Source organism: Cuculus canorus, chromosome 31, assembly GCF_017976375.1.
Source record: "Cuculus canorus isolate bCucCan1 chromosome 31, bCucCan1.pri, whole genome shotgun sequence".
NCBI lineage: Eukaryota > Metazoa > Chordata > Aves > Cuculiformes > Cuculidae > Cuculus > Cuculus canorus.
This window is the reverse complement of record NC_071431.1, coordinates 1,740,288-1,761,595: the sequence shown is the minus strand read 5'-3', so window position 1 is coordinate 1,761,595 and position 21,308 is coordinate 1,740,288. Positions and strand designations below refer to the sequence as shown.

Below are 21,308 nucleotides of genomic sequence, written 5' to 3'. Positions count from 1 at the left end.
CCCTCAGCCTCGTTCTCCAGCCCCCTCACCAGCTTCCATACTCTTCTCCGGACGCGCTCCAGCCCCTCAACATCCTTCTTGGAGTGAGGGGCCCAGAACTGAACCCAGGATTCGAGGTGCGGCCTCACCAGGGGCAGGAGAACCTCCCTGGCCCTGCTGGCCACGCTGTTTCTGATCCAAGCCAAGACACCACGGGCCTTCTTGGCCACTGGGGCCACCGCTGGCTCATGGTCAGTGACATCAACCAACACTCCCAGGTCCTTCTTCTCCAGGCAGCTTTCCAGCTGCTCTTCCCCTAGTCTGGAGCTGCACAGGGTCCCACAGGAACCCTCTAGAGCTTCCTGGGACCCCTTTAGGGCCTTCCAGAACCCCTCTAGGACCCCCTGGGACCCCTTTAGGGCCTTCCAGGACCCCTCTAGGACCCCCTGGGACCCCTTTAGGGCCTTCCAGAACCCCTCTAGGACCCCCTGGGACCCCTTTAGGGCCTTCCAGGACCCCTCTAGGACTCCCTGGGACAACTTTAGGGCCTTCCAGGACTCCTCTTAGACTGCAGGACCTTTCTACAGCGCCCCCAGACCCCTCTAAAACCCCCTAGCACCCCTCTAGAGCCACCCAGGACCCCTTCAGAGCCACATGGAACCCCTTCAGGGCCCTCTAGGACTCCCTGGTACCCCTTTAGGACCTTCCAGGACTCCTCTTAGACTGCAGAATGCTTCTACAGCGCCCCCAGACCCCTCTAAAACCCCCTAGCGCCCCTGTAGAGCCACCCAGGACCCCTTCAGAGCCACTTGGAACCCCTTCAGGGCCTTCCAGGACCCCGCTAGGACCTTCCAGGACCCCTCTAGGACCCCCTGGGACAACTTTAGGGCCTTCCAGGACCCCTCTTAGACCTGCAGAACCCCTTTAGAGACCCACAGGATCCCTCTGACCTCCTTGAGAGCCTCCTTGGACCCCTTTAAGGCCTTCTGCAACCCCTCTAGGACCCCCCAGAACCTCTTTAAGGCTTCCAGGACCCCTCTAGGACACACTGGGACCCCTTGTGACCGGCCTCCAGCTGGAGTTAACATCTCTGGGTCCCTGTAACCCCAATGTCCCTCAGTCCCCCCTCTTTTAGCCCCTCCCCCCCCCCAAATTTAGCTTCTCCTTCTCCAGCCCCACCCTGCTCCTCATTAGAGCTTCCTCACCCTAATTAACTCAACCTTAACGAACCTGCTGGGACGGCACTTCCTTCTCCGGGGGGGCTGGAGCCTCGGCAGGTGCCAGTTTCTCCTCTGCCAGCTCCTCGAAGAACTGGGGGCGCAAAGAGAAGAGGTTGAGGGGGGTCAGAGCAGGGGATGGGGGTCAGAGCAGAGCTGGGGGGTTTAGGAAGGGGGGGTCCTCACCGATTTCTTGCCTCGCCGATCCTTCCGGCCCTTCTTCACTGGTTGCTCTGAGCAAGGGGGGGGGGGCAGCATCAGGACCAGATGCCGAGCGTGTTTGCCCCCATCCCCACAGTCCCTGGTGCCCCCCAGGGACCCTCTCTGGGGGTCCAGCCCCCCCTTTTCCCCATAGAACCCCTTCTTTTCCCACTGCAAGGCCCCAGGTGTCCCTCCCCTCCATAGCTCCCCCCCCTTTCCCTCATGGACTCCCTTCCCCAGGGACCTGCCCCCCCCCCTTCTCCCCACAGACTCCTCTGACCCCTCCTTGGGCATCTGCCCCCCCTTCTCCACACCGCCTCCTCCAAACCCCCCTCCCCAGGGATCCGGCCCCCAACTTTCCATCCTCACGACCCCTTCCCCCACACCAACCTCTCCAACGCAGGGCTCCAGCCCCCCCAAACCCCTACCCTGTCCCCCCAGACCCCACGTAGGGGTCCAACACCCTCTTTGCCCCACCTCAAACCCCCTTTCCATGCCTCAGCCACCCCATCCCCTGTCTCCAGCACCCCCAGACCCCTCCCCAGAGGCCCAACACCCCCTTCCCCCCCACCCTCTCTCGCCCCCCAATAAACCCCCCTCCCCGGGGCTCTGACCCCCCCCAGACCCCTCCTCCTCAATAAACACCCCCTCCTCTCCACCCACAGACCCCTCTATCCCTCATAGCCGCCCCCTCCCTAGACTCCAGCCCCCCCAAATCCCTCCCCTACCCCCTAGACCCCTCCCCAGGGGTCCAACACCCCCCTACCCCCACAAACCCCTCCTCCCCCACAAAACCTCCCCCTCCCTCCCCATAGCTGCCCCTCCCCTGGGTCTCCAGCCCCCTTAACCCCTTTCCTGCCTCTCAGGACCCTACCTAGGGGTCCAGCCCCCCGCCTCTCCCCGCCCAGAACCCCCCTCCCCCCCTCCCCCCATAGTCTCCAATCCCCCCCAAACCCCTCCTCAGGGGTCCAACACCCCCCTTTCCTCCCCAAAAGCCCCCACCCCTCCCATGGCCGCCCCCTCCCTGGTCTCCAGCCCCCCCAAAACCCTTCCACCCCCCCATATTCCCCCCCTCCCCTCCACTCTAAACCCCTCCCCACTCATATTCCCCCCCTCCCCGGGTCTCCAGCCCCCTCCCCGCCCCCTCACCTCGCTGCTCCTCCTCCTCCTCGTCCCCCCGCCATTCCTCCTGCCGCCCCGCGGGCCGCGCACCCCTCGGCATGGCCGGCTACCACAGAGACGCGGCCTAGAGCGTCCCCCTCCACCGCCGCTTCCGGTCCTCCCGGCTCCAGCCCCACCCCTCCATTGGCCGGCGCGTCTTGGCCACGCCTCCTCCCACTCTCTCCCTCTCCCATTGGCTATATTGGTTTTTCCGCTCCCCCTCCGCGACATTTTCCCGCCTCAGCTTGGTCACGCCCTCTCCCGCTCTTGACTCTCCTATTGGCTGCCTCATCATGGCCACGCCCCTTCCCATCCCCTCCTTTGGTTATATTGTTTGGTCACGCCCCTTCTCCCTCTTTCGCCTCCCATTGGCTTTCCGTCCGCGAAACCCCGCCCCCTCTGCGGCACCTTGCTCTTCTATTGGCTTCCCTTCCCCTTAGCCCCGCCCCCTCACCGGGACGCCTTCCCCATCCCATTGGCCGCGGCGCAGGGGCCTCTCCCGTCACGTGACCTTCCGCCATGCCCCGCGAAGCGCAAGAAGCGGGAGCTGCGCGACCGGCTGGAGCGATAGTGGGGAAGGTCAGGGGGGTGTGGGGCGATGTGGGGCGGGGGGGGGGGGACGACCCACAGACCCGACGCATAGAGCGGCCATAGGGCCCACCCTGCCCCATAGGCCTCACATGGCAACCCCCATAGCAACCCCCAGCCCCATAGATCCGCCCCATGGCTCACCCAGCCCCATAGATCCCCCCTATAGGCCCACCCCATGGATCACCCAGACCTATAGATGGGTCCTAGAGCTCACCCAGACCCATAGATTGGCCCTATAGGCCCGCCCCATGGCTCACCCAGACCCATAGAGCAGCCCCACAGCTCACCCAGCCCCATGGGGCTCCCCTTTAGCGACCCCCAGACCCATAGATCAGCCCTGTAGCTCTGCCCCATAGCTTACCCAGACCCACAGAGCAGCCCCATGGCTCTCCAGCCCCATAGATGGGCCCCACAGCTCACTGAGAGCCATAGAGTGGTCCCATAGATCACCCAGACCCGTAGATTGGCTCTATAGACCCACCCCATTTATCACCCAGACCCATAGGGCAGCCCTACAGCTCACTCAGCCCCATAGAGCAGCCCCATGGCTCTCTCAGCCCCATAGATGGGCCCCACGGCTCTCTCAACCCCATAGATGGGCCCTACATACCTGCCTCACAGCTCACCCAGACCCATAGAGTAACCCTATAGACCCGCCCCATGGATCACCCTGACCCACAGATCCCCCCAGAGCTCACTGAGCCCCATAGATCCACCCTATAGATCCACCCCAGAGCTCAACTGGACCCATTGTGCTGCCCCATAGCTCACTGAGACCCACAAACCAGCCCCATAGATCGCCCCCAGCAGCCCCCAGAGGGGAGGTCTCTGGGTGCTGAGGGGGGGTCTCTGGGTGCTGGAGGGGGTTCTCTGGATGCTGAGGGGGGTCTCTGGGTGCTGGGGGAGGTCTCTGGGTGCTCGGGGGCACCCCTGGATGCTGGGGGGGATCTGTGGTTGCTGGGGGGCACCCCTGGGTGCTGAGGGGGTTCTCTGGATGCTGACGGGTCTCTGGGTGCTGGGGGGCACCCCTGGGTGCTGGAGGGGGTCTCTGGGTGCTGGGGGAGTCTCTGGGTGCTGAGGGGGCACCCCTGGGTTCTAAGGGGGTTCTCTGGGTGCTGAAGGGATTCTCTGGGTGCTGTTGGGGGGTCTCTGGGTGCTGAGAGGGTTCTCTGGGTGCTGGGGGGGGTCTATGAGTGCTGGGGGGCACCCCTGGGTGCTGGAGGGGGTCTCTAGGTGCTGGGGGAGTCTCTGGATGCTGGGCGGCACTCCTTGGTTCTAAGGGGGTTCTCTGGGTGCTGGGGGGCACCTCTGGGTGCTGGGGGAGGTCTCTGGGTGCTCGAGGGCACCCCTGGATGCTGGGGGGGATCTGTGGTTGCTGGGGGGCACCCCTGAGTGCTGGAGGGGGTCTCTGGGTGCTGGGGAGGTCTCTGGGTGCTGAGGGGTGTCTGTGGGTACTGAAGGGCACCCCTGGGTGCTGGGAGGGTCTCTGGGTGCTGGGGGGGTCTCTGGGTACTGAGGGGGGTCTCTGGGTGCTGGGGAGGTCTCTGGGTGCTGGGGGGCACCCCTGTGTGCTGGAGGGGGTCTCTGGGTGCTGGGGGGGATCTCTGGGTACTGAGGGGCACCCCTGGGTGCTGGGGAGGTCTCTGGGTGCTGAGGGGTGTCTGTGGGTACTGAAGGGCACCCCTGGGTGCTGAGGGGGTCGCTGGGTGCCGGGGGGTCTCTGGGTACTGAGGGGGGTCTCTGGGTGCTGGGGAGGTCTCTGGGTGCTGGGGGGCACCCCTGGGTGCTGGAGGGGGTCTCTGGGTGCTGGGGGGGATCTCTGGGTACTGAGGGGCACCCCTGGGTGCTGGGGAGGTCTCTGGGTGCTGAGAGGTGTCTGTGGGTACTGAAGGGCACCCCTGGGTGCTGGGAGAGTCTCTGGGTACTGAGGGGGTTCTCTGGGTACTGAGGGGGGTCTCTGGGTGCTGGGGGGGGTCTCTGGGTGCTGGGGGGCACCTCTGGGTGCTGGGGGAGGTCTGTGGGTGCTGAGGGGGTCTCTGGGTGCTGGGGGGGTCTCTGGTGTGTAAACAAATGCCCTCTCCCCCAGGTACAGAATTCATAAATGAGGAGGAATTGTTCCACCCCCCCCATCTGCAAATGCCCCCACGTGGGGCACAAATTGCCCCCTCAAGGGGTAAATTCTACCCTCCCAGGGGTATAATTGCCCCCCGCGGGCCACCAATAACCCCCCCAGGGCTGCAATTACCCCCCATGGGCCAAAAATACACCCCCCCTGTGCAAAGTAACTGATGGAGGGGGGGGTCAATCCTGCCCCAGGGGGCTGAGGGCTAATTATTGCCCCCCTCCATCCAGCTCTGGGGTAAAAAATGCCCCTGGGGGGGGGCGGATTTGCCCCCCCACTAATTGCCTCCTCCTGCACTAATTCCTCCCCTGGACTAGGACTAATTGCCCCCCACCGAGGTGACCCCACCTCATGGAGGAGGCGATTTCTGCCTCTTCAAGCCCAGTGTTGCCTATAATAAACGGAAAGGGGTAACTCGATGGAAATTTGACCTGAAAAAAAACAGTACTCATTTTAGTTTCAGTGTTCTGTATACGTGCTCGTCTTCCGTCGTCGAGGCGTCTGACTTCTGTCAACCACTGTCGGCCTTTAAGTAATTGCGATAAAGGATGAAGATCGTCGTCAGTGATTCCACGTAAGGTCCCAATCCGTTGCAAGTCACCCACGAGATGCTGAACATCACGCAGCGTATTTATTTGTGGATGAACGACAGAAAGCGTAACTTCCAGCCCCGAATGTCTCCATGGGTTTATTTTGCTGAATTTTCTCCGGGGCGATAACTCATCCATAGTCACACAAAGCACCGGTAAGATCTTTCAGGAGCTGTTCCGAATTTCATTGCTTGTTACGAGTTAATAGATCATCCGCGTAATGATAAATTAAACCATCGGCATCTCTCTCGCGAGATGATTTTCAAGTCAATGTCCCGTTGGCGTACGGTTGGAGAATTTTTCATGCCTTGTGGTAAGACTTTTCCACTGATACCTTTTCGCGGGCGGCTGTCGGTTCCCTGAAGGGACGGGAAATGCAAATTTGTCCCTGTCTTCTGGATGCAAAGGAATTGTAAAGAAGCAGTCGTTGAAATCTACTATGGGCACCATAGTAGGTGTAGGAATTCCAGGTTGTAGACATCCCATATCTTGTATTACTGCATTTACTGCTCGTAAATCTCTCAACAAATGCCATTCGCCTGATTTTTTTCGGAATAATAAAAATAGGAGTGTTCCAGGGACCAGTGGATGGGATGAAGTGTCCTGCTTTTAACTGTTCGTCTACCGAATGTTCCGATTGTGCGACCTTTTCTGCTGATAGCGGCCATCGATCCACCCGAACCATGTCATTTTTAAGGTAGGTCGCTTATCAACGGCCGCTATTGCGTAGTTAATTGGATTCCCCACTGAATTAAAGCCTCTCGTCCTGTAAGCCATATATTGGTGTGCAATACATACGGAAGAACGGAGAAGTTGTCGTTGATGTCATTCCGATACACAAATTCACGACTTAACTGAGTCGGTTGAGCCCCTTCCAATTCCCGTGACAAAAGTAGACGCTGTTTCCGGAGGCCAAGTGATGGTCCAGTGACTCCTGCGTATAATTGTAACGTCAGAACCACTATCCATCGTCACGGTCGCAATAAGTTCCTGATGGTCAGGGCCCGAAATTTGAACTTCCCTAGCTGGTCGGACGGAGGTAATTTGCTGAGTGAATGCCACAAGTGGTGCTCCTGTTGAGCCAAAGCTTCCTTCTCCCTGGATAACGTCCTTAGATTTTAGTACACGCGCGTTAAACGGCACTAACTGAGCGACACGGGTCTGTTCCGTAATTGGTATAGGAGGACGCAAGATCTGAATCATAGCGATATCGCCCTATAGTCTGCATCAATTACCGCTGGAATGATCGTAATCCCTTGCTTAGAAACTGAAGATCGTCCCAATCACAGTGCACTTAATCCATTCCCTAAGGGGCCATTTACTGTAGATGGGACAACGTGAACTTTCGTATCATTTATGGTAATTGTGGTGACCACTGCCAGGTCAAATCCTGCGCTCCCTCTGGTGGCTCCGAGAAGTTTGTCGAGACAACCGGATAAGCTGAGGGCGTGGTGGGATCATTTGTGTCCCCGTTGCCCACATTGATAACACATAGTTGGACCTTTGTCCCCACCACTGTCTTGGGGACAAACACCACCGCGGGTCGAAGAGCCACAGCCAAAGCATCACCATATGCTTCAGTGTGAACGTTTGCCTTTTGCTGTTCCTTAATTATAGGTAATTTAGAACGAGCCTCTATTATATCTACTAAGTTAGCGTTTCTCGGAAGGGCTGCTGTAATTTGTTTACATTTTTGGTTAGCGAGATCCGTTCCCACCGCTTGAGGAGATTGACGGCACGCACTCCGATATCTTGGATCGAAGACATTTATTGCTCATCTTATATATACATTATCGTATGTATAATTTACATTATACATTATAGTATAATATAATGTTACATTATAGTATGCAATGAATTATCATTAAAGCCATATAGATCACCAATAGAATGATTTCAGGTCTCAGAAGTCGTTCTTGAAGTCAAGCTCCGACGCCCCGTCCAGACAATAATTGCCTTAATTAATCTGGATCATTGTCGTAATTGTTTCATCAACTCTTTCTACTGTTTCAGTTGATGGTGTATCGATCGGATAAAGTCACACAACGCATTCCTTTAAACCTTCATCCCCATGTTCTGGCGCTAATAAGAAGAGGTCGGTGGCTGCACGACTCGGAAGCGTAGCACGTCTCACCGAGTTAATATCTATCACGAGCTCAGAAATCAAATATGAGGTTCAGAAATTAAAAGTGAAGGTAAATTTGCTACCCAACAACCTCGCTTCTCTATTTCTCCTAATGCTTTTCCTACAGCTCTATTAGGCACAAATCACTTCCGCCAATCACTCCGCATGTTAACGTTTGAGTTCCCATTCTCATTATAATTCTCCTTTCCTTCTCTGCTTCGTTGCGTCTTGGAAAATACTTGATAATGGTTGGACTCGATGATCCAATGGGTCCTTTCCAACCTTGTGATTCTGTGTGATTCCCATCGAAATTGTACATATACTCTTTCAACATTTGGGACAAATCTAATATAGCTGTGATTTCCCCCTGATGCTAATATTTAATTAGTTGATCCCGGATTAATTATTGTCCCGTTCAAAGATGTTATAATTCTTGCGATGTCACTGCTGTGTCATCGATCGATCCTTTGAAACTGTGAAAATTAGTTATTGATAACCCACCTAACATGTTCTAAAAGGATTTCTTGGCGTAGCCAAAGACAAACATAATGATTGCCGTCCTGTTATATTTGCAAACAAAATACAACAGTTATTTTGGGGTTTTATGGTCCACTGTCGTGCGGTGATAACCGAGATCGTTGCTGGCCGGATCCACCTCGCGATGCTCCTCTTGGGGTGTTCCATCGCGTGCTTCGTCTACCGCTGGTTTCACCCATTTTGCTGGGATCCAGTTTGGTCCTCTTTGTGTAATCACACAAGCATATCCTCTTCCCCAGGTTATTAACTGGAAAGGGCCTTCCCAAGACCCTTCTCTGTTTGTTAGTAACACTTTGGGATGTTCTTGGAATGTAGACATTCCTGTTGACAGAGTCTGTATGTGCTTAACAAGGGGAGGGACTTCACCATTCCCTGCTAAGCGCAAAAAAATCATTATGTATTGTACTTTCATCATTCTGTTAGGTGGCGTTTCTCCCAATCCCCTCCTTTTTTTTGTCTTGATAAATATTGTTTAATTATCTAATGTGTCCTTTCAATCATTGCTTGGCCCGTGGGTGAATGTGGGATTCCTGTAATGTGTTCTATACACCACTTTTGGAGAAGCTGTGCTGTTGTTTGTGATATATACGATGGTCCGTTGTCTATTTTGACCCTTTTTGGGGGTTCCTCGTGCGGCACAGGATGTCAAAAAATGTGATTTAACGTGCTCAGTTGTTTCTCCGCTTCTCTAAGTCCCCTAGGACCCCTCTAGAGACCCTTGGGACTCAATTAAAGCCTTCCAGGACCTATCTAGGATCTCCAGGACCCTTCTAGAGGCCCCTGGGACCCTTTTAAGGCCTTCCAGGACCCTTCTAGGACCCCCAGGACCTCTCTAGAGCCTCATGGGACCCCTGTAAGGCCTTCCAGGACCCCTCTAGGACCACTACGACCCCTCTAGTGCAGCCTGGGACCAGTTTAAGGTCTTCCAGGAGCACTCTAAGACCTCCAGGAACCCTCTAGAGTCCCCTGCGACCCCTTTAAAGCTTTCCAGGACCCCCAGGAACCTTCTAGTGCGACCTGAGACCCCTTTAAGGCCTTCCAGGATCCCTCAAGGACCCTCTGGACCCCTCTAGAGCCACCTGGGATCCCTTTAAGGCCTTCCAGGACCTCTCCAGGACTCTCAGATTTCTTCTAGAGCCCCATGCAACCTCAACGAGTCCTCTAGAGCCTCCTGGAACCTTTCTAGTGTGGTCCTGGGTGGTCTATAGGAGTGCTGGAAGATTTGAAGTGTTCTCAGAGGGGTCCTGGGAGGATTCAGTGGGGACCTGGGGGTCCTAGATAAGTCCTTGAAGGGCTTAAAGGGGTCCCAGGGGTCTCTAGAGGGGTCCAGAGGGTCTTAGAAAGGTCCTAGAAGGCACTAAATGGGTCTCAGAAGGCTGTAGAGGCATTCTGAGTGTTTTAGAGGGGTTCTGGAAAGCCTTAAAGTGGTCCCAGGGAGCTCTAGAGGTGTCCTGTGGGTCCTAGAGGGGTCTTGGAAGGCCTTAAGGGGGTCCCAGGGGGTCTAGAGGGGTTCAGAGGGTCTTAGAAGGGTCCTAGAAGGCACTAAAGGGGTCTCAGGCTGCTCTAGAGGGGTCCTAGGGCTCCAAGATCAGTTCTGGAAGTCATTAGAGGGGTCCAAGGGGTCTCTAGAGGGGTCCTGGGGATGCTGAAAGGGTCTTGGGGGGTCTCTAGAGGGGTCCAGAGGGTCTGAGAAAGGTCGTGTAGAGGGTTCTTAGAGCAGTCCTGGAATGCTTTAAAAGGGTCCCATAGTACTCTAGAAGGGTCCAGAGGGTCCAGAGATGTCCAAGGGACCTCTAACAGTGTCGTGCAGGTGCAAGAGTGGTCTTTGAAGGCCCTAAAAGGGTCCCAGGGAGCTTTCAACAGGTCCTGAGGGCCTTAGATGGGTACTGGGGGGCTCTAGAGAGGTCCGTGGGCCTTTAGAAGGGTCCTGGGGGGTCTCTAGAGGGGTCCTGGGGGTCTCTAGAAGGGTTGTGTGGTTCTTGAAAGGGGTCCTGCAAGTCCAAGAGGGGTCCTAGAAGGCCCTAAAGGGGTCCCATGAGGCTCTAAATGGGTCCTGGGGGTCCTGGAGAGGTCCTGGAAGGCCTTAAAGGGGTCCCAGGGGTCTCTAGAGGGGTCCAGAGGGTCTTAGAAAGGTCCTAGAAGGCACTAAATGGGTCTCAGAAGGCTGTAGAGGCATTCTGAGTGTTTTAGAGGGGTCTTCGAAGGCCTTAAAGTGGTCCCAGGGAGCTCTAGAGGTGTCCTGTGGGTCCTAGAGGGGTCCTGGAAGGCCTTAAGGGGATCCCGAGGGGCTGTAGATGGGTGCTGAGGGTTGTAGGGAAGCCCTGGAAGGCCTTAAAGGGGCCCCAGGGGGATCTAGAGGGGTCCAGAGTGTCCTAGATGGGTCCTAGAAGACACTAAAGGGTTCTCATGGGGCTCCAGAGGAGTTCTGGGGGTCTTAGAGGGGTCCTGGAAGGCCTTAAAGGGGTCCCAGGGGGCTCCAGAGGGGTCCAGAGAGTCCTAGATGTGTCCCAGAAGACACTAAAGGGGCCTCAGAAGGCTCTAGAGGCATTCTGAGTGTTTTAGAGGGGTTCTGCAAGGCCTTAAAGTGGTCCCAGGGAGCTCTAGAGGTGTCCTGGGGGTCCTGGAGGGGTCCTGGAAGGCCTTAAAGGGGTCCCAGGGGGCTGTAGTTGGGTCCTGAGGGTCGTAGAGGGGTCCTGGAAGGCCTTAAAGTGGTCCCAAGGGGCTCTAGAGGGGTCCTGGGAAGACTTAAACCGATCCTAGGGGGCTCCGGAGGGGTCCAGAGTGTCCTAGATGGGTCCTAGAGGACGCTAAAGGGTTCTCGTGGGTACACAGTATTTGCTCTTTCACTACGACATCGTCTGTTGTGCCAATGGTGTGACTGCGTATCAAACCTTTCGGGTTGGACTTTTTGCTTCCTTTTATTTACTCTGCTGCCGTACTATTTTTTCCCCTCGCTTCTCTGTACCCCTCTTTTATTTTTCTGTTCCGTTTTTCTTTTCTTTTCTTTTCTTTTCTTTTCTTTTCTTTTCTTTCCTTTCCTTTCCTTTCCTTTCCTTTCCTTTCCTTTCCTTTCCTTTCCTTTCCTTTCCTTTCCTTTCCTTTCCTTTCCTTTCCTTTCCTTTCCTTTCCTTTTCTCTCTTCTCTCCTCTCCTCTCCTCTCCTCTCCTCTCCTCTCCTCTCCTCTCCTCTCCTCTCCTCTCCTCTCCTCTCCTCTCCTCTCCTCTCCTCTCCTCTCCTCTCTTCTCTTTCTTTTCCTTCTCTCTTTTCCTTCTCTTCTCTTCTCTTCTCTTCTCTTCTCTTCTCTTCTCTTCTCTTCTCTTCTCTTCTCTTCTCTTCTCTTCTCTTCTCTTCTCTTCTCTTCTCTTCTCTTCTCTTCTCTTCTCTCCTATCCTCTCCTCTCTTCTCTTCTCTTTCTTTTCCTTCTCTCTTTTCCTTCTCTTCTCTTCTCTTCTCTTCTCTTCTCTTCTCTTCTCTTCTCTTCTCTTCTCTTCTCTTCTCTTCTCTTCTCTTCTCTTCTCTTCTCTTCTCTTCTCTTCTCTCCTCTCCTCTCCTCTCCTCTCCTCTCCTCTCCTCTCCTCTCTTTCTTTCTCTTCTCTTCTCTTCTCTTCTCTTCTCTTCTCTTCTCTTCTCTTCTCTTCTCTTCTCTTCTCTTCTCTTCTCTTCTCTTCTCTTCTCTTCTCTTTCTTTTCCTTCTCTTCTCTCTTCTCTCCTCTTCTCTTCTCTCCTCTTCTCTTCTCTTCTCTTTCTTTTCCTTCTCTTCTCTTCTCTCTTCTCTCCTCTCCTCTCCTCTCCTCTCCTCTCCTCTCCTCTCCTCTCCTCTCCTCTCCTCTCCGTGGATAAATAATGATTATTGATACTTAGAGGATAAATAATGATTATTGATACTTAGCAGATAAATAACAATTATTGGTACTTAGTGGATAAATAACGATTAATGATACTTTGAGGATAAATAATGATTATTAATCGACTTGGGCTGCAGTAGCACATTTTGGTCACTCGGTGGCAGCAGAGACTCAGGTTAATCGATTCGTGCTGCAGAACCACTGTTCGGTCACTCGGTGGCAGCAGAGAGCCCCGTTAATCAACTCGGGGTGCAGTCAATCGACTTGGGGTGCAGTTAATCGACTCGGGGTGCAGTCAATCGACTCGGGGTGCAGTCAATCGACTCGGGGTGCAGTTAATCGACTCGGGGTGCAGAACCGCCCCTGTGTCACGCAGGGACAGCGCAGAGCCGGGGCGAGGGGAGAGCGGCCGGAGGCTTCAGGCAAGAGCGCTTTCCTCCTTCACCCCTTTCTCCTCCTCTGTCCTTCCACTTCCCCCCATCCTGGGCTGTGACCCATCCAAAAAAAGATGAGAGGAGAATCTCCTTCAAATTAGTGGCAAAGACCTAAAACACCCACGACCTATCTTAAACCCCTTAGGGGTTAATGAAGGCCTTCCAGGACCTCTCTAGAACCCCCAGAACTCCTGTAGAGCATCTTGGGACACCTTTAAGGCATGACAGGACCCCTCTAGAGCCCCTGGGACCACTTTAAAGTTGTCCAGGACCCATATAGGACCCCCAGGACCCCTCTGGAACCCCCCAGGACCCATCTAGGACCCCTTTAGGGCTTTCTAGGACCACTCTTGGACCTGCAGGACCGTGTTAAGAGATCCACAGGACATCTCCAGGACCCTCTGGACCCCTCTAGAGTACTATTAAGGCTTTCCAGGACTCCTCTAAGAATCCCAGAACACCTTTAGAGCTTCTGGGACCCCTTTAGTGCCTTCTAGGACTCATGTAGGACCCTCTGGACTTTTTCTAGAGGTCCATGGGACCCATTTAAGGCCTTCCAGAACCCCTCTGACCTACAGGACCCCTCGAAGACTCCCAAGACCCCTCCAGAGCCCTCTGGGAACTCTTTAAGTCCTTTCAGAACTGATCCAAGTCCCCACAGGACCCGTCTAGTGTGGTCTGTGACCACTTTAACACCGTGCAGGACCTTTCTATAACTTCCAGAACCCCTCTAGACCCCTCTGGAGTCCCTTGGGACATAATTAAGGCTGTCTAGGACCCCCAGGGCCCCTCCAGAGGTCCATGGAACTTCTTTTAAGGCCTTCCAGGACCCCTCTAAGACTCCCAGGACTCCTCTAGAGTCCCTTGGGACCCCTGCAAGGCTTTCCAGGACCCCTCTAGGACTCTCAGGACCCTTCTAGAGCCCCCTGGGACCACTTTAAGGCCTTCCCGGACCCCTCTAAGACCCCCAAGACCCCCTCTAGATCCTCCTGGGACACCTTTAGTGTCTTCTAGGACCCATCTAAGACCCTCTGGACCCCTCTAGAGCCCCTGGGACCCAGCTAAGGCCTTCCAGGACCATTCTTGGACCTCCAGGAACCTGTTAGAGACCCACAGGACCTCACTAGGAGTCTCTTAAGAGGAGAGAGATTCCAACCCTGAGTGTCCTGAAGGGGTCCTGGAAAACCTTAAAGGTGTCTCAGGGGGCTCTACTGGGGTCCTGGTGGTCCTAGAGGGGTCCTGGGTGGCTCCAAGTGGGTCCTGAGGGGTTCTAGAGGGGTCCTGTGGGTCTTTTCAGGTGAAGGCAGACGTCGGCGAGCCGAAGGGCAGAGCGCTTGGCGTGGAGAGCGCAGAGCCCCCAGAGCTCGAGCTGCGCCCGCAGATGAGCCTCACAGCCCTTGCGCAGAGCCACCATGGCCGCCGGCTCCAGGCTGAGACCTCCCGGGAGGATGGAAAAACCGCGCAGCAGCCCCCGAAACGAAGATATCGGGAGGAACGCGGGGGTTCTTCGCCGGCGGAAACGGAGGTTTTGCCATAACGCACGAGGCCGGAGAAGCAGCATTTTCAGGAAGGTTTAGGGCTACAGAAGCAGCGTCTTCAGGGAGGTTTGAGGCCGGAGAAGCCGCGTTTTCAGGGAAGGTTGAGGCCACAGAAACCCCTTTTTAAGGGGATTTGGGGCCGAAGAAGGATCGGGTTTGGGGGGCTTTTTAGCTGCCGCTGCGGCTTCGCCCGTGCCATCCCACCCGCCCCCTCCCGCCAATCCTCTGGTCCCGCCCCCTGGCGAGCTCCTCGCGTTTCCATTGGCTGTTTCCCTCCTCGCGGACGGCTCCCATTGGCTGCTCCCTCTGCTCCCGCCCAGAGGGGTGGGGCGGACCTGACTGAGAACCGCGCGCCCAGCGGGGCGGGAGGACTGCTGGAGGAGCGGACCTGAGTGAGGACTGCGGCGACCTCTATACCCCCCCCCCCGACCCTTCTCACCCCTCCCCAACCCCTTCAGCCTCTTCGGGACCCGTTTTAAGTACAAAAAAGTGGATTTAGGCGGGCGGATTTGGACCTTTTCGGGTTAAGAATCTGGAGGTGTCGATAAAAACAGGCCTCCAAAGTTTCTTTTTTTTTTAAATCACCGTCCTGTTAATCACCGAATTAATTTCACACCAAAATCCAGCACCGGTGCAATCCCAGGGGGGTTGTTGGGGTTTTTAATGCTCTGGTTTTGGGGAGGTTTGTCCCGATTTGGGTATTTTTCCTCAGGGCAAACAGCGCGCTGGGGAATAGGGATTTTCCTCCTCAAACATGGGGAAGGAACTCCTAAATTAGGAAGGATTTGGTCAATAAAAGCAGGGGGTGGGGCTGCTGCTCGAGGCAAAAGTGCTGACCCCCCCCCCCCCCCATCTCATTTCTTTGGGTCCCTATAGACCCATACAGGCCCCTATCGACCCACAAAGGTCCACACAAGTCCTTATAGGTACATACAGGCCCCTATAGACCCATACAGGCCTCTACAGACCCCCACAGATCCATACAGGTCTCTATAGGTCTATACAGGTCCCTACAGGCCCCTGTAGGCAGATACACCACGCAGGTCCATACAGGTCCCTATAGGCCCATAGAGGCCCCTATAGACAGATACAGACCCCCACCGGTCCATACAGACCACTCTAGCGCACTCTAAGGCCCAGGCTGCATGGAGGAGCCGAGCAGCAGGAAGACATGGAAATTTGGGGGGGATTCGGAGGGGTTTTTTCACCTTTTATTGTGGAAAATCTTCTCCCCGTCAGGAGCCGCCTCTGTCCCGGGTTTCCCCCAGTGCCTCGTGGCAAAACGCGCCCGGTTAAAGCCACGCCAAGGAAAAAAAAAACCCACTTAAAAGATGAAAAAAAAAAGGGGAAAACACCCCCCAAAAAACCCTCATTTTGAGCAGGAGGAGGGCAGCCGCTAACTCCACGTGGGATCGTATCCGGTCCAGTCTGAGGGCGGCGCCAGGTAGACGCGTCGTCCACGGTAAACGAAGCTGACGATGCCGCGGTAGCCGGCGCGGGGGACGCCGGATTTGAGGTCGTCCATCAGCCCCAAGGCTTTGGCGAAGGCTTTGAAGGCATCGCGGCCGCTGTATTGGAGGCGGACGGCACCCAAGTCCCGCCGGCGGTTGCCCTGCAGGTCCTCCACCCGCAGCTCTGGCGCGGAGTAAACCTTGGGGAGGAAAGAACGTTCGTACTCTTCCTTTTTGAGGTAAGAAAGATCGAGTTGGGTAAAAGGCACGAAATGGTCGTTGAGTTTGATAAACTTTAAATACTGATCAAAAAACTGGCCGTGGCTCACGCCTTTGCGACCGAACGTCATCGTCCGGGAGACCTCGGGGCGGATGCAGGAACGCTCGCGGCGTTGTTCCGGTTGACGCATCCAATCATCCCAAAAAGCTCGCGGCCATTTGGGTTCGAGTTCATCCCAAAGTTCGGCTAAAAGCAACCAACCCAATCCGGGAAAGAAATCGGTGCGGTAAAGCAATTCGGCTTGTCCTACGTCGACCATTTGCTCTTTGCCGTTGTCATTCCAAGCGGAGACGCACCAGAGGCTGCGGTCGGCGAGGAGGAGCGGGAACGTCGCTTGGAAGTACTCGAAGAAATCCGGAGCCACTTCTAAATCGTCCTCGACCACGATGGTGGCGCGGTAGCGGAAGGTGCGGAAAACCTGGCCCAACGCCCAGCGATAATGCCGAGCAATTTTGTAGTAACCTTGGAATTTGCGGTGTTCTGCCGGCACCGGGATGTCGCTGAGGTCGGGCTGACGGATGTGAGCCACGGCATCGCCGTAAGAGGCGATAACGCGAGCGGTTTCGGCATGGCCACAATCCTGGCTGACGATGACAGGGAATTGTTGAGCCGAAGGGCGATAGCGGAGGAGTTTATCCAGGCAGCGCCGAACGGTGCTGCGGTCGCATGCCATCACCAACACCGGTATAACAGTGGCGGAGGGGCCGGCGAGGCTCGGCGGAGCCGGCGAGGGTGGCGGTGGAGGGGGGCGAGGTGGGATCAGAGCCCCGCGCCGCCTGCCCCACAGCCCACTGTAGCGGTGGATTTGCTGGAGGAGTTCTTTTTGGCGTTCCAGTTCGGTTTCGGCATCTTGAGCCAAACGGATCACCTCGGCTGTCAAGCGATCACCTTCGGAAGAAGAGGAGGAGGAGGAGGAGGAGGCCGGCGAGGGTGGGCGGCTCCAGAGGAAGAGGAGGAGGAGGCCGTTCCAGGCGATGAAGAGCACCGCCCCCCACACCACCCAGCTGCTCTTCTTCAGCATCCTTCACCGCTCAATCCCATGCCATGGATCTGGGAACAGGGAAACAAGGAGTTAGAAGACAGGAGAAACCCCCCCCCAGCTCCCACAAAAAGGGGCTGGGATCCCCCAAAACCAACCCCCGGCTCCTCTTCAGAAGAGGAATCCCCCTGCGCCGCCGAGAGGAAGCGAAACTGCGCGGTGACGGAGCCTCCCACCGAAACGTGGCAGCGCGGAGACACCCGAACCCCTTTGATAACGGGGAAAAAAAAACCCCAAATCCTGACCATCAACCCCAAATCCCGACCCCCCAATCCCAGCCCGCCACCCCCAAATCCCTGGCCTCCAAATCCTGACGCTCAACCCCAAATCCTGACCCCTGACCCCCAAATCCCAGCCCCTGAGCCCCAAATCCCGGCCCCCCAACACGCAAATCCCGAACCCCGACCCCCAAATCCCAAATCCCAAGCCCTGCCCCCCCAAATCCTGACGCTCAACCCCAAATCCTGAGCCCTGACCCCCAAATCCCAGCCCCTGACCCCCAAATCCCAGCCCCCAACATCCAAATCCCAATGCCCAAATCCTGACCCCCGACCCCCAGCCCCCAAATCCTGACCTCCGACCCCCAAATCTCCAAATTCTGACCCTCAATCCCAAATCCCAGGCCCTGACCCCCCCCTAATCCCCGAATCCCACACGTGGAAGAGCGGACTCCGCCAGCTCCTGTTAAACATTAACCCCAGGGTTGGCTCCAGGGAAGATTTTCCACTGCGGAGGCGGTGGGGGAGGTGAATGAGGGTGTTTTTGGGGGGATAAATAAACCCAAATCTCCAATTCCAGCACGAAAATCCTGCCCAAGTCCCCGTTTTCAAGGAATTTTTACTCACCCGGAGCCTGGCCCGACTCCTGCCAGGGGAGGGAAGAAGTCGTCGAGGGCAGGAAAAGGGAGGAGGAGGAGAAAAAGGGAATTAAGGGAAAAAAAAAGAAGTAAAAAAATAAGGAAGAGGGAAAAAAAAGCAACGGAGAAAATAAAGGGGGGGGAGAGAAGAGAAAGCGATTGCTTAACTCTGGCACTGGAGAGCAGCTCAAGGGTTAACGCCGCCACAGGCCACGCTGGCGTGCGGAAAAAGGGAATTAAAAGGTAAAAAATACCCGGAAAAGGAGGATTTCAAAGGAAAAAAAGGAAAGAAAAAAAAAAAGGGGGTGCAAAACGGGAGGGAAAGGGCTGAAGCCACAGTTCCCCCCCAGGAGGGGAAGGCGGAAAGTGCCGGTATGGGCGAGAGTTCCCCTTTCCCGGCCCCAAAGCTCATCTGGCAGCAGGAAAGCTGGCGGAGAGAAGGAAAACGAGGGGGAAAAAAAAGTCAATTTAGGGGATTTGTGGAGGCTGGGGTTGAGCCGTACCTGCAGGCGAGAGCGGCTCAGCCTCGGGGTAGCCCCAAACTCCGTGGCTGGCTCGGGGTTCCCAGGAGGTTGGGGCCAAGTTTGAAGTGGTTTGGCCCAAACCTGAGGTTTTATTGGCTCAAATTTAGGGGTCTTTGAGGCCAAAGTTGGGGTGGTTTGGCCCTCAAGCAGGGCTTCGGCTGGGGTTCGGCCCCGCGGCGCGGGAGAAGCCAGCGGCCAAGCGCTGAGTAAGCAGAGCTGGGATTTTCCCTGCCCTCGCTTTCGCTCCGAGGCAGACAAGAACCCGAGCGCCTTAATCCCCCCCCACAGCCCCCCAAAACCCCCAAATCCAGATTTTTCCTTCCCTCGGGGCTGAAAAAAAAACAACAATCCCCAAATCTGGAGACTCACAAAGTTTTTGGGGAGATTTTCCACCCCTTCTGCCTCATCCCGGTGTCCCCAAGCCCAAGGGATTTGGGGCAAACGCCCACTTATTTCATGTCGCCACCCCTAAATGAATCATTAATTATTCTCTTTAATTAAGCCAACCTCTTTCTTGCACCCTGAGGGAAAGCGGCTGCGGGTTCAGCAACGCCAAACCCAGCCCAAGGGCCCAAGAAAGTGAGCGCTGCTTTTGGGCAACTCCCCATCCTGATTTTTCCTCTCCTTCCCCCCTCTTTTTGGCAAAACCGGCGGCAAAGATGGAACTAAACCCTCATTTGGGGCCAAATTCAGCCCTTTTCCCATCGGAATCACCTCTATCTTCCTCAAAATTGTAAAAATTCTCCTTTTTTTGGGGGGGTTTTAACCCCATTCCAATGGGAATTTGGGGGGAGGAAGGGGGCGAAGCCACAGGTTACCTGGTTGGGCCTGGCGCCAGGGGGAGGGGGGTCACGGGGGGTTCCCCCCTCCCCCCTGTTTTCCGAAGCCGCACGGGAATCCCTCGGGAATGGGGAATGAGGTTGGGGCTTTCTCTGCCATCAGAGCTTCGTCGCGGTCAGGCCACGGCAGTGGCTGCGTCCGTCTGTCCGCTCTTTCGTGAGACGCTCTCAGCCCCCGGCCATGGTTGCTTTGGGGAGGGGAGAGTGCTAAAAAAAGAGGGAGAAAAAGGTCAAAATGCCCCAATTTCCTTCCGATTCTCTATTTTATAGAGGGAAAATTCCCCCCCCAGGGATGGAGTAGCCCCCCAGGTCCCCAGGGAGAGGAATTCCTGCAGGAAATGGGGGTCCCGCAGGAGGCAGGACCCCTCCCCTCAGCCTCCAGGAGACCCTCAATCTCATAGGAGTCCCCTCCAGCTCACATGGGGGTCAGAGGAGCCCCCCAGCCCCTCCTGACACCTCCACAGGGGACAGAGGAGACCCCTCAGCCCCATAGGAGCCCCATATGGGGAAGAGAGGAGACCCCCAGCCCCATAGGAGCCCCACATGGGGAAGAGAGGAGACCACCCCAGCCCCATAGGAGCCCCACATAGGGAAGAGAGGAGACCCCCAGCCCCACAGGAGCCCCATATGGGGAAGAGAGGAGACCCCCAGCCCCATAGGAGCCCCACACAGGGAAGAGAGGAGACCCCCCCAGCCCATAGGAGCCCCACATGGGGAAGAGAGGAGACCCCCCCCAGCCCCATAGGAGCCCCACATGGGGAAGAGAGGAGACCCCCCCAGCCCCATAGGAGCCCCACATGGGGAGGAGACCCCCAGCCCCATAGAAGCCCCACATGGGGAAGAGAGGAGACCCCCCAGCCCCGCAGGAACCCCACATGGGGAAGACTGGAGACCCCCAGCCCCATAGAAGCCCCACACAGGGAAGAGAGGAGACCCCCAGCCCCATAGAAGTCCCACATGGGGAAAAGAGGAGACCCCCCCCAGCCCCATAGGAGCCCCACATGGGGAAGAGAGGAGACCCCCAGCCCTTGCTGACACAGTACAGGGGTCAGGGGATCTTCCCAAGCCCCACAACTGTCCCCTCAGCCCCTTCTGACACCCCAACACGGGTCGGAGAGACCCCCAGCCCCTTCTGATCCCCCACACAGGAAACAACGGAGGCCCCCCAGCCCCACAGGACCCCCTTAGCCCCTCCTGATACCCCGACAGGGGTCAGGGGAGACCCAGCAGCCCCACAGCTGTCCCCCCGCCCCTCCTGACACCTCGATACGGGCCAGAGAGGCCTCCCCACCCCCTCCCGGCACCCCGATACGGGTCAGGCCTCGCCATGGGGAGCAGAGGAGCCGCTCCGCGCCCAGCACCGCCCCCCCCCATCCGCAGGCGACAGAAGGAGCCCCTCCCCCGCGCCACAAGGCACACGGGGCCCTCAGAAGCCGCCGCCGCCCCGCGGGCCCCGATCCGCCCCTCCCGGTACCAGCGGTGCCTCTCGGTAGCGTCCGCCGCTTCCGCCCCGCCGCACCGGAAGCGACGCCATGGCAACGGCAAGGCCACGCCCCCATACCCATATTAGGGCAAGCCACGCTCACTCCTGGTTAAGCCACACCCACTACGCCGTATCCGCTCTTACAAGCCACGCCCACATCAGTTAGACCACGCCCATTCCTGCGAAGCCGCTCCCAGTCTCATTCGAGACCACGCCCACTTATAACTTATATATGTTTCCAGGACACACTCCCAGCGGATCAAACCACGCCCCCATAACGGATACGCACACGTAAGCCACGCCCATACATAGAGGACACTTTTGGCCAAGCCACGCCCCCCTCGCAGCTTGATCACGCCCACTCCAACAGACCATTGCGGACCAACCCAAGCTGTTTCAGCGAGGCCACGCCCCCTCCTCGTCAGACACTCAGGGCCAAGCAACGGCCCCTCACAGCCTGGCCACGCCCACTCCAATGATCCGACATTGGCCAAGC

General features: G+C 56.6%; 1 protein-coding gene and 1 long non-coding RNA gene across 10 annotated transcripts; one reads left to right on the top strand and one right to left on the bottom strand.

Annotated features, from left to right (window-relative positions):
- The first annotated feature begins 5,487 nt into the window (after positions 1-5,487).
- Positions 5,488-14,516, top strand: LOC128849597 (uncharacterized). Its single transcript, XR_008447445.1, has 3 exons — positions 5,488-6,016; positions 7,875-8,056; positions 14,100-14,516. It is a non-coding gene; the product is annotated as an uncharacterized LOC128849597 (long non-coding RNA).
- Positions 14,517-15,368: 852 nt separating this feature from the next.
- MGAT1 (alpha-1,3-mannosyl-glycoprotein 2-beta-N-acetylglucosaminyltransferase) lies at positions 15,369-20,932 on the bottom strand. 9 transcript variants are annotated; one of them, XM_054052140.1, is made up of 6 exons: positions 20,804-20,932; positions 19,309-19,536; positions 18,470-18,571; positions 17,956-17,974; positions 17,209-17,318; positions 15,369-17,121 (listed from the first exon to the last, which is right to left on the bottom strand). In XM_054052140.1, exon 6 carries the CDS (start codon positions 17,090-17,092, stop codon positions 15,737-15,739), a length of 1,356 nt encoding a protein of 451 aa, XP_053908115.1. In that variant the 5' UTR covers positions 17,093-17,121; positions 17,209-17,318; positions 17,956-17,974; positions 18,470-18,571; positions 19,309-19,536; positions 20,804-20,932; the 3' UTR covers positions 15,369-15,736. The 9 variants fall into 9 exon arrangements, with proteins under 9 accessions (XP_053908115.1, XP_053908114.1, XP_053908111.1 ...); XM_054052139.1 differs by lacking the exon at positions 17,209-17,318; XM_054052136.1 differs by lacking the exon at positions 18,470-18,571 and having other exon boundaries at positions 17,956-18,393.
- Between the last annotated feature and the right edge of the window lie 376 nt (positions 20,933-21,308).